General features: G+C 46.4%; 1 protein-coding gene across 1 annotated transcript in view; it reads left to right on the top strand.

Annotated features, from left to right (window-relative positions):
• Positions 1–15235, top strand: part of Pmfbp1 (polyamine modulated factor 1 binding protein 1) — a 43651-nt gene that overhangs the window by 6003 nt on the left and 22413 nt on the right. Inside the window, exons 2-4 of the mRNA XM_075977385.1 lie at positions 1197–1352; positions 10468–10716; positions 13605–13826. Of these exons, the coding sequence (XP_075833500.1) occupies positions 1338–1352; positions 10468–10716; positions 13605–13826 (486 nt within the window). The 5' untranslated portion in view covers positions 1197–1337. The remainder of the gene's footprint in view (positions 1–1196; positions 1353–10467; positions 10717–13604; positions 13827–15235) is intronic.

Raw genomic sequence — 15235 nt, 5'->3', positions numbered from 1 at the left:
TCCCATTGCTGTGTCCCCTCCCCTGAATTCCTCTGGAAACAGTTGCTTTAAGGTCACTGGGGTCACTAGAGGGCTGGGAGTGCTTGGTTGCTCACATCCCATGGTTCAGTCCTTGGCCACTGTATCACTGGTGTAGAGTTTGAGAACTCAACTCTCATTCCCACCAATCAAGATCAACTCTGAGATGTAATCATGCCCTGCATTGTCCTCTAGGATCGGGCTAACATCAGCCAAAGGCCTTCTGTGTAAACGTCCCCTTTAAGAGTTTCTTCCCCTTCTCTCTTTGGCTCCCCAGCCCCACCTCCCAAACCAGTTTGCTGGTTCACGTGGGAGCTGGGAACCTTTCTTTTCTTCTTCTTCCTTCTTTCCTCTAAAGCATGAAGAAGAGCAATGCGGGCATAGGAAGGAAGCTTTCAGGGGTGCCGAATGCTCCCTGCTAAATTCTTCTCACATTACCACCACCCACGCTGGAAACCGGCATCCTAAGGGGGTAGAGAGCCCACCCACTTGCCATCGCTTTGTACCCAACCCCCTCCCCACCCAAGTCGCTTCTCTCTGCACACTTTGTTTTGATCCAAGTCACTACTCTCCATTCTGATCTAGCAACAATTAGCTAACCCTTCTAACTCCTAATCAAAGTCAGGGGATCTTACTGATCAGGCCAGGCCTTTCTCTTTTGCTCCCAATGGTAAGCCTTGTAAAGAAAAGCACTGGGTTAATAGGCGGGGGTGGGGGGCGGGGGGCGGTGGTTAATGAATAAAGAGAAAGTTGAGAGGCTTCAGAATCCCTCATCAGCTCCATCGCTGATTCACTGTGGTCTTGACAAGTTCATTTGACATCTCGATATGTTTATTTCATCAGTGGCAGACCATTAATATTTATAGACAGTTCTCCGGGTGCCTGGAACCATCCTAGGCCCTGACTTCCTCTTGAAAAACAGGGGAATTGTCTGATGCCCCCACAGCAGCGTGGCGAAGATTAATTAATATAAATAAGTAATCGTCTGACTAACGCAGGGCACTCAGACACCTCATCAATGGATCCTGTGTAAATGTTACCCGAGATGAGTAATATCAGCAGAGATGCGGCGAGCGGATTCGCAGCAAATTCAGGTCCCCGTCAACCTGCTAAGTGAAGGAAGCAAGTGTTTCCTTGGTCGCTCCTAACTGATGATTTTGTTTTTTCTGGCTGCCTAGGCCGGGGAGAGAGACAGAGAAGTGAACAACCTGAACAGCAAGCTCTTGAACCTGCAGCTCGACATCAAGAATCTACATGACGTCTGCAAGAGACAGGGGAAGACCTTGCAAGAGAACCAGCTGTGTGTGGAGGAGGCCCTGATGAACAAGAGCCACGTAAGGCACTGGGCAGCGCCTGCCTGCCTCTCCCCTCCTGAGTACCCTAGCTTCTTTTGATGGGAACTAAAGAGAGTTCTCCTGTGGGTTACTCAGAGTACTAAATTACCAAGCAGGAAGGGAACTAATCATACCACACATGGTCTGACATAATTCCTAGCTTTGGGGCTTTTCAACCTAGCTATTTCCAGCATTATCACGATATTGGATATTATCTTTCTCCTTATCTGGATTTAGCTCATCCTGAAAATACTAGATCACAGTGATATAAGGGTGGGTCTCGGGCAAACTTCCGAGTTAGCCATAGCAATGAATGCCACTGTGCCCACTCTGAAGCATCTCTGCGTATCAGCTGACGGGTGTTCTTTTTTAAAAAAAACTATTTATTTATTAAGTATACAGTATTTGTCTGCATGTATTCCTGCAGGCCAGAAGAGAGCACCAGATCTCATTACAAATGGTTGTGGGCCACCATGTGGTTGCTGGGAATTGAACTCAGGACCTTTGGAAGAGCAGGCAGTGCTCTTAACCTCTGAGCCATCTCTCAGCCCCTTCTTAATGCCACAACTGTGCCTCGCTGCCTGGGAGCCGTTCTTCTGGAGGCTGGAATCCAGTCATTCCATCAGCACGTGCCGGAGAGTCCTCAACCAATAACGGACAGATAGGGAGAAGACTGATCAAATTACCACATCCCTTTCCCCTCAGTCCAAGCTAACTCAAGGCTGGGGCCCTTTGCTCTCCCCCAGAATTCCTCCATCGGACTGAGCCCAGTGGATCAGTCGTAGCAAGCTTAACCTGCTTCTCCCCCTTCCTTGTCTCCATCCCTAACGTGGCTGAGTTTTCTACAACCACCTCCTATACAAGCTACTTGACCCTCCGTGCCTCGTTGTGGGGCCTGACTTCACAGCCCAAGCAGGTCAAGTGGTAACCCATACCCTATTCAAATGTGAAAAGGCAGACCTTATGCCTTGCCAGTCTTTCTCAAAACTGACTTTGAATTAACCCTAACCTCTAGGTCTAGACAGTGCACCAACTAAGCAATTTCCCTTCAACTTGAGGCTCTCTTTCTCTTAGCAAACTCGAAACCTGAAGCGTTTAAGCCAGTCTCTAAATGCATTGACACAAATCTGGGGAGCAGATGGAATGATTTCTGAGAATTCCATACTATGGCCCCTTTCTTTCTGATTGTAAACTAAGTTCCATGTAAACATAGCTACTGCTGCTCGGACCCTCGCGGAATCCCTGGGTTAGACCCCCAGCTGCTGTGTAGGTAGCCACACATTGCTGGCCTCTCCTCATTGCATCTGTTACCACGCTCCCAGGATGCTCCACTTCACGAAATAAACCACACATTATTCCCTGAAGCTGCCTGCATCCGCTACCAGCCAAGCAATTCCACCTCCTCTTACTGACCTTACTCAGGAAAATCACCAAAAAAGTTTAAAAGAAAATCAGCTGGTTTTCCTAAATCAATCTCAGGAAGATGATCATAATTTATTTCTTTCTAAATATGAACATTGTAGGATATTTTCACTCACAGCTACCATGAGTTTACTTATCGCCCCAATCGGAGGAAGCCATGGGCTTATAAATGCATCTGGCAGCTTAGAGGGAGAAAGGCATTAAATCGCATTTTATTATTCTAATTGCCCAGAAGAAGGTCTAACAGCTTGAGACAAGCTTTAAAACAGAGCTCTTTTTCCCTAGCACTTAGCGCAAAATCTAAATTGCATGCTATGCATACAAACACGCAATTACATGGAGACCTACACCTATCTCCTCGGAGCCCCTCCAAGACCTGCTTTCCGTGTTGACAAAGGAGAAACCCAGGCTTTCTGGAATTTTGACTAATACTGATGAGGAGTTGGGCAAATAGGCAGGAGGTCCTGATTCAGGACCATATTTATGGGAGAAAAGTAAACTATTATATCAGATGTTATGTGTAACAAAGGAAAGAGAAGGAGGGAGAGATGGGTAATGGAAGAGAAAGTGTATGGCCCTATAAACCAAAGAACACAGACTCCAAACCCCAGGAGCAGAGCGGAGCTGTGGCAAAGAGAATGCAGTTCTGGGACTGGAGAGAGGACTCAGCCATCAGAAGCAGATTGCTCTTGCAGAAAACCAGAGTTGATTCCCAGCACTGGGCAGCTCAAAACCGCCTGTAATTCCAGCTCTAGGTGCCTGGCGCCCTCTTCTGACCTCCATATGTACTGCATTCATCGGTACAAACCCACACTCAGACACACAAATACGTACATTTAAAATAAAATCTTTTAGAGTAGAAACAGAGTAAAAGTCCGTGTAACAGCCCTAACTGTCCTGGAGCTAGCTCTTGTAAGCCAGGCTGGCCTCGAACTCACAGAGATTCTCCTGCCTCTGCCTCTGCCTCCTGAGTGCTGGGATTAAAGGCGTGCACCACCACCTGCTGGCATAAAATCTTTTTTTTTTTAAGATAGGGAATTATTTTAAAGTAGGGTACCCAAGACAGAGAACTGATGGGCACTTCACCTTTGGGTACCAGCCTGCACTTGCCTGCTCCTGAGACTGAATTAGGTCCTTCAGTTTATACCGTGTCCCCCGCCTCACTCTAGTCTATACCATGTCCCCCGCCTCACTCTAGTCAGAGTGACTCAAGGTGAAAGAAGGAAAAGAACAGCTAAGATATTAAAATAACATGGTGATCCAAGACTGCATGCTGTGGTACACACCTGAAATCCCAGAACTAGGAAACATGAGGCAGGGGGATTACCAGCCTAAATCCATCCTGGCCCATGCAGCAAAATCTAGGCTAGCCTGAGTTATATGGAAGACACAGCTCTAAAATGAGTCAGAAGCTTGAGAAATGGGTCTGTAGGTAAAAGTGCCTGATACACAAGCATGAGGACTTGGGTTCAAATCCTACAAACTCATAAAAAGTACTCAAATAAAACATGGGAGCAGTGTATGCCTGTAGCCTCAGCACGGGAGAGGTGGAGGCAGAACGGCCCCCGGGCCTTGCTAGCCAGCCAGTCAAATTAAGTAGGAAAGCTACACACTAGTGAAAGACTGTTTCTCCAAAAATGAGATGAACAGCAACTGAGGAAGGTGTCTGACATCAGCTTCGAGCCTCCACACAAATGCAGGCGTACTCAGAAACACACACACACAAGCTGAAACCAAATAAATATCAGAAAAAGGAGAGCCTTTTTAGCAATTTGCCCAGGTTTTACTCACTGGTGGGGGTTTGGGGAGCATACCCAGGGACCAGAACTCATATCATTGAACTAATCTTGGAGACAGATGGAGGGCACCATTTTTAGTATAAATAGATATAAAGAAAATATTATTCTTTCAAGTGAAGGTAATTAGTTGACTATCTGAAGATTAGTAGAAGCCTGGTGAGCATTATCACACTATCATTTTCAACCACTGGTGATGAAAGCAATTTTAATGAATTTGCTAAATGCAATGGGAGGTTCTGAATTGGATGAGAGAACAGAAAATAAAAATTAATGGAAAATATACAAAATTCAAAAACTGTATCTAGTTTCATTCCTAATCATCTAACCAGAGTTAATTTCTTAGTCGGGTTGCATAAGAAGGTAACATTGGGACAAGATAAAGGAGGATGCATGAGAAATTTGCCCTATTTTTGGCATTTGTCTAGGAATAGAGAATCATTCCAAAATAGCTTTTTAAAAATGGGCCCCTATGTAAGCAGAGGTCCGGTGAGAAAACTGTCTAAACCACATTCATTTTAATAAAATGCCTGTCACTGAATATGCAGCTCTGTACTCAACAAAAGTGCCCATAATTTATAGATTACATAGGCAGTGACGTGCAAGCCTTTCTAGCGATAAAGAAGGTTAACGTGGAGGTCCGAGGAAGTATCTCACACCACACCTCCAAGACGGGAAAGGAAGCTCATGGCAATGACTGGGGGAAAGACAGCGGAATCCTAAGTTCTTAAATGAATAAAGAAAACTATCAGGGGCACAGTTATCAGAACAGTGCCAGCCCGTGATGGCAGAACACACAAGCCTGAAGAAGGAAGAAATGGTTAAAGGTATTTTTGAAAAGCCAGCTTTAAGCAAATCAGCAGGGCCTGATGACATTCTTCTAGGAGTGCTTAAGGAATTGGCAGGTGTTATTACATAGCTGCCAGTGATTATTTTTGAGAACGCAAGAGGATCAAGCAGTCCCTGTAGACTGAAAAAGGGTAAATGAAGTGCTCATCCTCTTAAAAAGGGAGAGAGGACAATCCTGGTAATTATAGACCTGTCAGCCTCACTTCAGTACCAGGGAAAATACAGAACTTAACATCAATCAATTAGCATCGGCTTCAAAGGCACAAAGTATTGGGTGGGAACCAATGTGACTTTTCGAAAAAAACGAATCATGCCAGGCCAATTAATTTCCTTCCGCGATCAAATAGCCTCATAGGCAAGGAAGGAGCAATAGTTACCATCTCTTTGACTTTCACTTCCAGTGGGGCTAAAAGGTTGGTGGGAACAGCTCCCTATGGGCAACCAGACATCTCCAGCTTTTCATGTGGTTAGGACCAGGGCAGAAATCTAGCAGAGAAATCGGGTAGACCAGATGGTTTCCAGAGTCACATCCAACCCTGGACAGTTACCTAGGGAGCTGGGATTACTTCTTTAAAGGCGCTTCAACTTGCTTGGGTTTTTTCTTTTCTTTTCTTTCCAGATTCCAAATTAAAACTCAAGGAAGAATATAATGTCTATATATTCGTTAGGAAAAAAAATAACTTTTGAAAAGAAGACGGGGACTGGGGAGGTGGCTCCATGGGTAAGGAGATTTCAGTGCAAGCGTGAGGATCTGGATGAAGCTCCCCAGCAGCTGTGTTAGCGCTGGCTGTGGTGGCGCACATCTGTCAATCTAGGGCTGGAGCTTAGGAGGAAATGGCAAATTCCTGGAACAGCTCAGAGCTGGCCTAGTCGAACTGGCAAGCTCCGGATTCAGTAAGAGACCCTGTCTCAAAATAGTAAGGTGAAAAGTAATTGAAGAAAGACACCTGATTTCAACCTCTGGTCCCGCATGTATTCACACACACACACACACACACACACACACACACACACACACACTCACACACACACACACACACACATACACACACACACACACACACACACACACATACACACACACACACACACACACACACATACACACACACACACACACACACATACACACACACACACACACACACACATACACACACACACACACACACACACATACACACACACACACATACACACACACACACACACACACACACATACACACACACACACACACACACACACATACACACACACACACACACACACACACACACACACACGATAGAAAGTGTCAGGTGACTGTCCGAATCTGTCCTTTGTCACGCGTATAAGTAAACTGTGAATTTAACCTATCATTTGTTTTGACCCATTATTCAATTTAACCTATTATTATTGCTTCATATTTATCAAGAGTTAATAAAACAAACTTTTAAATATATAAGGACAAATAAGCAGAAATTTAATAGGTCTGAACTAATTTTAGACATTTCTCCTCATCTATAAAACTTGGTGTCTCCAAACCCATAGGCACCTCTAATATGCAAATGTCTAAAATTCCCATCCCATAAAATTCCAGCTTCTCTGTGGGCTTGGTTCTTGGGTCTTCCTAACCGGTGGCATTAGTCCAGGTGCTGTATTTGTTACATACGGCAAGAGTTCAAAACACCCCACCATCTGGCTGTTCTATCGTGTTCCCTCCAACTAACGTCAAATCCAGGATTCCACACGAGCTGTGAGGAAGAGAAACGACTCGCAGTTCATTAGTATGGCTGCCAGGATGGAGGGATTCGTGCGCAGCTCTCAGGAAACGACATCTTATACCCACAGGAAGCCTCAAAGCCAGTGAGCAAGTCTGAACTCTCTGGCATCCCCAGGTGCTAGGAGGAAAAGACAATTTGCTGCTTTCAAACGACGAGGGCTTTTCTCATCCTTTTGGACAATGGAGAGAAGAGGGGAGACATGAAGGAGAGGCAAGGAAGGAATACACCCAAGGAGACGGCGGTAGAGTTTCCAGCGAAGCCTCCGCATCCAGCAGCAGAGGGGCAGATCGAAACCCTGTTCTACTAGATCCTAGGTCTTAACCTTCAGCAATCAACTTGCCTGAAAAAAAAAAGTCAAGAGAAAAAATGACTTGAGCTCAAATGATCAGGGACTTGGGGTATTCTCCTCATTGAAGCGAGTCCCTCAGAATCAGCTCTAACTCAAAATGTTCATGCCACACTTTAGCTCTGCCCACATTATTTAGCTGCAAGAAGTTTTTTTTTTTCCACTATAGCTCCCAATAGCCCCTCTATCTGTATAGAAAAAAGGATTTGAGCTCTTGGATCCTTCCCTGTAGAGACATTTGTGTGCCTGCGTGGGGTATATGTAGATGGAGAGACAGACAGAGAGACAGACAGACAGAAAGAGAAGAGAGAGTGTGTGTGCCACGCACATCCACACGCATGCCCAACTCCCTCTTCTCCAAACCTCATTAGCAAGCGAGTTGTGAGAACGGCAACATTAGCTTGGGGAGACTAAACGCACCTAACAGGATTCTATATAAACACAGACAATCACAACTACATTCTGTAAATACAGATTTCGTCCCCTTCCTAGGGGCAGCATTCATAAGTTACTGGATCCAAATATTAAACTTGTCTTTGCTGAATATTTCTTTTGCTTGGTGACAACCATGGTTCATTCCTTGTCCATCTTCTGAATTCCAAGGCATGGGAAGCGAGGTCAGTTTCAAAGGGGGCTGGGAAAAAGGAACACCGACTGGGCTGACACCATCAGGATTTGTCTTTGTGGTCCTGAGCTGGGCTGTCAGTATCTCATCCTTGCCACCACCACCCTTCTCACCTACGGTTTCTTACCCTAGGATCTCAACTAAACTTCATTAAAATTCCATCTCTCCAGTGACTCCAGTCACTCTTGTCTGGACGGCCATGATTCCCCCACAGCCTAACATCTAACTCAGTGGTGAATTCTGAAGGCTCTATTTTCAAAATAGATCTAGGATCCAACCATTTCTCCTAACTTCCACTACTACGACATTGCTCCAGACCACTCTCTCCTTGCCAGATTCTTCCATAGTCACCTCCTGTGCACTTTCTCTGCTCCTGGTTTGGCTTTCTTACAGCTGACCTTCGGTAGACTGTGCCGTGTGTCCTTTGTATGAAAGATATGTATGTCTGTGTGTGTAGAATGCACATGTGCAAATATCTGTGCTTATAGAGGCCACACAAGATGCCTTCCACTATCCCACTTTCTCTCTTGAGACGGGGTCTCTCACTGAATCCAAAGATCACCGATTGGCTGGCTAACTAGCTTGGGCAGTCTGTCTATCCACCTGTCTCTACTCTCTCCCCACATAACCAGTGCTATTGCTACAGCCTCCAAAGACAATGCTTGGCTATTACATGGCTTCTGGGGATTTGACCTCCGGCCTTGATGCTTTTACAAGTACTTTACTAACGGAGCCATGTCCACAGCCCGCTCTCATAATTTTACAAATAGAGCACAATTAAGAAATTGCATACTTATCAATGGCAGGATTTTTATCATTTATAAATTATTAAACTTCAATGAAACTATCAAAACATTATTTGTAATGCCTTGAGTCCAAGAGACTGAAAAACAATATAGCCATCGTTGCTCTTAGTAGTCTCCCAGAACCTGAGGGTAAAACTCGATTGCTGAGCACATCACGGTGGTGATAGGGGAATTAGTGAGGGTTGTCTTCTCCCTCCTTTGAGTCAGTCTTCCTCCCTACAAAGTCCCAGACAGACCTGGAAATCATGATGGAGACCAGGACAGGCTGGAATGACACCGAAGAAACGTAGCCCATTGCCCTGCTAGACTAGGACCAGGACTGAATTGTCAACCGAGGCTGCCCGATCTGCATGGCAGAAGGTGAATGGAAACTCGTGCACAGTGGCTCATGGTAAGGTCCCAAATACCAACTGAACTGGCCTGACCTGCCCCCCTTCACACGGCACAGAAATTCACACGGCGCAAGCTACACAGAAAGAAACATACCTGAGCCTAGGAAGGCAGCACACCGTTGCTCTAGGCTAGGCTACAGGTGATACTCTGTCCTCCCTTGCCCATCAGTCCTCATCCAGTGTCCTCCATAAGCAAAGACATCTTTAAGATCCTAGTGCTGAGCACACCACACACTTGAACACAGGACTTGGAGGAACTGAGCTGGAACTGACCTGGAAGCCTTCTGAAGGCTGACGGCACAGCGTTGGAAGGTGCTGTGTGAGGTGCCCGGGGAAAAAAAGCAATCCGTGGTCCTACAAAGCTGGAAAATCGACAAACTACAGCAATCACCAGCCCAGTGAGATACCTTCAGCGGAGCAAGAGTGCCACTTCCGTCTTGTGGGTAGCCCACAGCTGTCTATTGGAACTTAAGGCTCACTCTATAGGAGGGAATTTCATGTCTCCTCCCACAAACTTAGCTCTGTTACCTGGGTACTCTTAATACTTAAGTCACTTCAGGAACCATTGACCAAAACTTTACTTCCTCCAAGCCCAAGCTTGTCTTCTTTCCACATGCATGAAACAAGTAAGCACAGTGTTAATCATATCTCTATAGATCCTTTATATGAATGATTACTTTTCTTCTGGACTACATGAATAATAATAGCTCTGGATTGGGGACATAGGGCAGTGAGATGGCTCAGTGGATAAAGGGACTTGCCACCATTCTTGATGGCCTGAGTTGGTGGAAGGAGAAAACCAATTCCCAAAAATTGCCCTCTGACCTCCGCTTGTCCACCACGGTAGGTTGCATACCCACCCAACCATATAAATAAATAAATAAATGTCATTTTAACTTTTTTCCAAGAAGGGTCATTTCTTCTTTTGATTCCTTCTCCCAGAACAGGAATATGAAGTGACACAGTGCTTGAGGCATGTAAAGAAATGTTTAGACATTTCTCTGTGGATGACAGCATCAGAGGGTGGAGAGCTGGGTGTGAACGGTTGAACAAACACAAAAAGGCCGCTCTGTGGCCTCTGACCCTGTTCTCTACATCCTGCCCGTGCTGTAGAACAAGAAGCAAGCCCAGACGCTAGTCTTCAAGGAGACCCTCGTGGACTTTGGGGCCAATAAGCAGTGTCACCTGAGGCAGCTGCAGCAGCTGAAGAAGAAGCTGCTGGCCCTGCAGCAGGAGCTGGAGTTCCGCACCCAGGAGCTGCAGACCTCCTATTGCTCGCTGCTGCAGTACCAGTCCATCCTGGAGAAGCAGACCTCCGACCTGGTTCTTCTTCACCATCACTGCAAGCTCAAGGAAGATGAGGTATCTCAAGCTTGACCTCTGGCCTGTCCCAGGTGCCCGTGCACCTCCAGCACTCCCTCCCCAACGGCAGGCAAGCACCACGTTTCAAAGGGAGGACCTTGCACCACCTGGAGCAGACATAAGAGCCCCCCTCCCTAGTGCATGACCCACCTGAAGGTTAGCAGAGGGAAACTAAATGAACTGGCAGGACTAGGTTGAGAGAGCCGGTATTAATGCGTGCGGAGGGTGGGGCTCCTGCACACACACGTGTGGTGTATCTGTGCGTGAGAGGCCATCTCCTCCATATTGTTAGGGTTGTTAAAGTACAAAAGACTCCAGATCTCTCAGAGTTAAAAAAGAAAAAAAATAGTAAAAGATCCATTAAGTTGAGTGTTTTTAGGAAAGTTGGCTTTGGGAGCTGTATAAATCCCTGGCACCGCACAAATGGTAAGATGTCTAGCCCCGGTTTGGAGTGGGTCACTAAGGGCCATATTGTTCTTCAGGCTAGAGTTTTAGAGCTACAGACTTAGCGTAAGTGCATTTTCCACATTCACTTATATTGGTGCTCCAGAGCAATATTTTTTTAAAGCAACGACCATCATCCCAGTGAAATTCCAAGTGCATTCCAAAGACCCACAGGACTCGGCTCGGCTTGGCAGTAGGGGCGTAGGCAGTCTTAGCACTGTGGCTCTGAAGTAATGGGGCAGGCAGACTCACAGGCGTGCCTGCCCCTGACAGTTTCTTCTTTCAGACTTAACGAAAATTCCAAGGAGTATTTTAGACAGTGTTTTTCCTTAAAGACTAACTCCAGGGGCTTGAAAGAGGGCCGTACAGAGAGCACAGAAAATTCTTTAAAGGGCATAGTATGGCTTAGAAAGAGTTTGTGAAAATGGATGGGAGAGGAAGAAAGAAAGGTTATCCCGCAAAATGTCATTTGGGGGAAGTCTGCGAGCTTCAACTGTGGTTTAACAAAGCTCTAAGTGTTCCAACTGGCTGTTCACTGCACCCTACACCAGAGCCCAACCTGGATAAAGCACCCCCGAATTAGCTGGGATGCTACTTAGCAGCAAAGACCAGAAAGAGCTGTTAGCGACAGTCAGAGGCAGGTGGCCTGTTGCTGTTATGACAATTGCATGTGTCATCAGGATCCTAAAGTCTGACTTTTAGCTTTATCCTTCCATCCACTTAAGATGTCCATTCCCTGGGTCCCCTGAAGTGGCTGCCAGAACTCCGGCAATCACATTCTTATTCCAAATAACCCAGGAGAGAGAGAGAGAGAGAGAGAGAGAGAGAGAGAGAGAGAGAGAGAGAGAGAGAGAGAGAGAGAGAGAGAGAGACTAATGCTAGTTCCTAGGAAGCCAAGAAATGTGGTGTTTGGGAGACATATTGCTGCCCCCAGTCAAAATCAAATTAACATTTAGCTATTAAGGAGGAGACTAGGGACAGCATTTGGCAAGCAGAGGTCAGAGACCGCAATCTGGAAAAACTAAATGTTTTCTAAACATTCTGTTTACCTCCCTTGACGTCTTTAACACAGAAGCATCGCACCCTTGTCTAAGGCTGTGTTCTGCCAGCAGCAGACCCTGAGATGAGTCTATGAGCACCGTCATGTTCTGAATCCAGGAAGTGATACCCAGAAGCATGGGGAGGTTTGGTCAAATGAAGTCTATGACTTGCTTTAGGCAACCAGGGTTCAACCCCTGGGGAGCTCTGGAAGATATTGTGGGACAGTCCTCAGAGTGGACCCCCAACCCACACCACTGGCATTCACTCCTGGGGGTATTCACTCAGCAGCAGGTCTCACCTAACTTTCCTCTGGCTGAAGGAGCCAGAAGTGCTTGGCGCTGGAAAGGGCTGTGTGCAAAGAAATGGCCAGCGCTCAGAATTCACTGTCTTCAGGGGTCCTCAAACGAATTTACATGGCTACCAACAGAGCTGGCCCCATACACATACTACATATAGACACATGTGTATGTGCAAGCACAGCATATATATGTTTAAAAATAGGAAATGCTACGGGAATGTGAGTAGAGCCAGCCCTTTCTGCTGTAACACATGAACATCAAACGCCCCTCTCTCCTCTCTCCCTAACAGACACCGTCAACTAAATAATCCTTTCCTAAGAGGGATCTCGGGTGAGGCAGTTAGTTTAACCAGCTTAATTAATGGGCCAATTTCTGTCAAGAGTTGGACAGTTTGAAACACATGAAGTCTTCCATGGCGAATCTCCTGCAGACTCCTCGAAACACACACAACTCGACATGCAACTCAGCACACTCAGCTGTAGACAGTAACTTGCTAATTTCAAATCCTCAAGATTGTGGGAGAGGTGAGGCTGTGTCTCCCATGTGGAGAGCTTGTCCTCACTCAGTGGGACGCTCGCGAGCATCCTAGAGATACCTATCAGATGACAGATTAGAAAAGTCATCCACATAAGGACCATGCAGATCTCAGAGGAACGTCGGATCATGGCCCCTCCCTATCTCTTGGGAACTTGCCGACACAAAACCGTGTGCATGTGGGACTCTATTTTTTTCCAAATTAGATCCCTAGAGAGAGCCCAGCCAAGGAAGGACATGGGCATTCCAAGTCCTTTCAGGAAAGGGAATGGCTCAAACTTATTCCTGTTAATCAGCAGGTGTTTATTCCATCGCTACCAAATGTCAGAGAGAACAGAAGACACAATTGCTGCCTTTAAGAGCTTAGTTCTAAGCAGTTGAGCCTATTTAGTGCTCCAGTCGCTAACAACCTGATACTAAATGATGGGGCACTTAGACCTGTGTTGTACTTACACTGTTCACTGCAGCTTCTAGTTTAGAGGTGCTTGCTATGGATCTCACGGTCCTAGCCTTCCCTTCCTGGTTGGCCTCTTGCATGGGTTCAGCACGGTTCCCCTCCCACACTTACAGGTCATTCTCTACGAGGAGGAAATGGGGAACCATAATAAGAACACTGGGGAGAAGCTCCATCTGGCGCAAGAGCAGCTCGCCTTGGCGGGGGACAAGATTATCTCCCTAGAACGGAGCCTAAACCTCTACAGGGACAAGTACCAGACCTCCCTGAGCAACATCGAGCTGCTGGAATGTCAAGTGAAGATGCTGGAGGGAGAACTCAGCGGAATCATGGGCCAGGTAGGGACCACACGCCTTAGCCGGCAGCTGCAGCCCATCCAGACACATTTCCCTTTAATCCCAGCACTTGGGAGGCAGAGGAGACCTCTCTGTGAGTTTGAAGACAGCCTGGTCTACAGAGTGAGTTCCAGGACAGTCAGGACTACATAGAGAGGCTCTGTCTCAAAAAGAGATGGGGGTGGTTAACTGCCGTGAGTTCTGTCTCATTGGACTGAGTTGCCTCTCAGAGAGTCTTTGCTCCTTGCGTTAAAGAAAGTTTTCCTAAATGACCTAGATGCCCCTCAACCGAGAAATGGATAAAGAAAATGTGGTACATTTACACAATGGAGTATTACTCAGCTGTTAAAAGCAAAGACACTAGGAAATTTGAAGGCAAATGGGTGGAACTAGAAAAAGAATCATCTTGAGTGAGGTAACCCAGACCAAGAAAGACAAACATGGTATGTGCTCACTCACTAGTGGAGATTAGCTGTAAAATAAAGGATGCTGTAATCCACAGATCCAGAGAGACTAGGTAACAAGGAAGGTTCGTGGGGAGACACCCAGACCTCCCTGGGAAGGGGAAACAGAGAGATTTTGTGAGTGACTGAAGCGGGTAGGACAGAGGGGGGGAGAGTGCTAAGGAGGACTGCTGGGGGCATTTCTGGGTTGGGTGGAAGCCTGGTGCAGGGAAATCTCCCAGAAGTTTATGGGCCGTACCCCAGTTTAGACTCCTAACAATAGTGGATAAGTAGCCTGCACTGGCCTCCTCCTGTGACCAGATTGGTGCCTGGCCCAACTGTCATCAGAGAGGCAGATGCAGAGACCCACAGCCAAACAGGCAGAGTTCGGAAATCTTGCAGAGGAGGAGGAGGAGGAGAAAAGAGTGTAGGAGCCAGAGGGGTCAAGGACTTCACAGGAAGGCTCATATAACTAACCTGGCCTCATGGGGGATCACAGAGACTAAACAGGCAACCAGGGAGCCTGCATGGGACTGACCTAGGCACTCTGCATGTATGTTACAGTTGTATAGCTTGGTTCTCTTATGGGACTCCTGATAGTGGGAAGAGGGACTGTCGCCAACTCTTTTACTGACTTTTGGGACCCTACTCCTCATACTGGGTTGCCTTGCCCAGCCTTAATACACAGGGAGGTGCTTAGTCTTACTGCGACTTGTTATGCCACGTTTTATTGATATTCCTTCCTGTCCCTTCCTGGATGGAGACAGAAGAGGAAGGGATTGGGGGATTAGAGTGAGGGGGTGGACTGGAGAGGAGAATGTGGAGGGAAGCTGTGGCTGGGATGTAAAATAAATAGATGAATAAAAAAAATTAAAAATCAAAAATTGAAAAAAAGTGTTCCTAGATCTCATCATTAAACACAAGGTTGTTCTCAGTTTCTCATTAATAACTTTTTCTCAAATTGAAGAT

Source organism: Microtus pennsylvanicus, chromosome 6 (genome assembly GCF_037038515.1).
Source record: "Microtus pennsylvanicus isolate mMicPen1 chromosome 6, mMicPen1.hap1, whole genome shotgun sequence".
Taxonomy (NCBI): domain Eukaryota; kingdom Metazoa; phylum Chordata; class Mammalia; order Rodentia; family Cricetidae; genus Microtus; species Microtus pennsylvanicus.
This window is presented reverse-complemented; position numbering and strand designations above follow the sequence as displayed.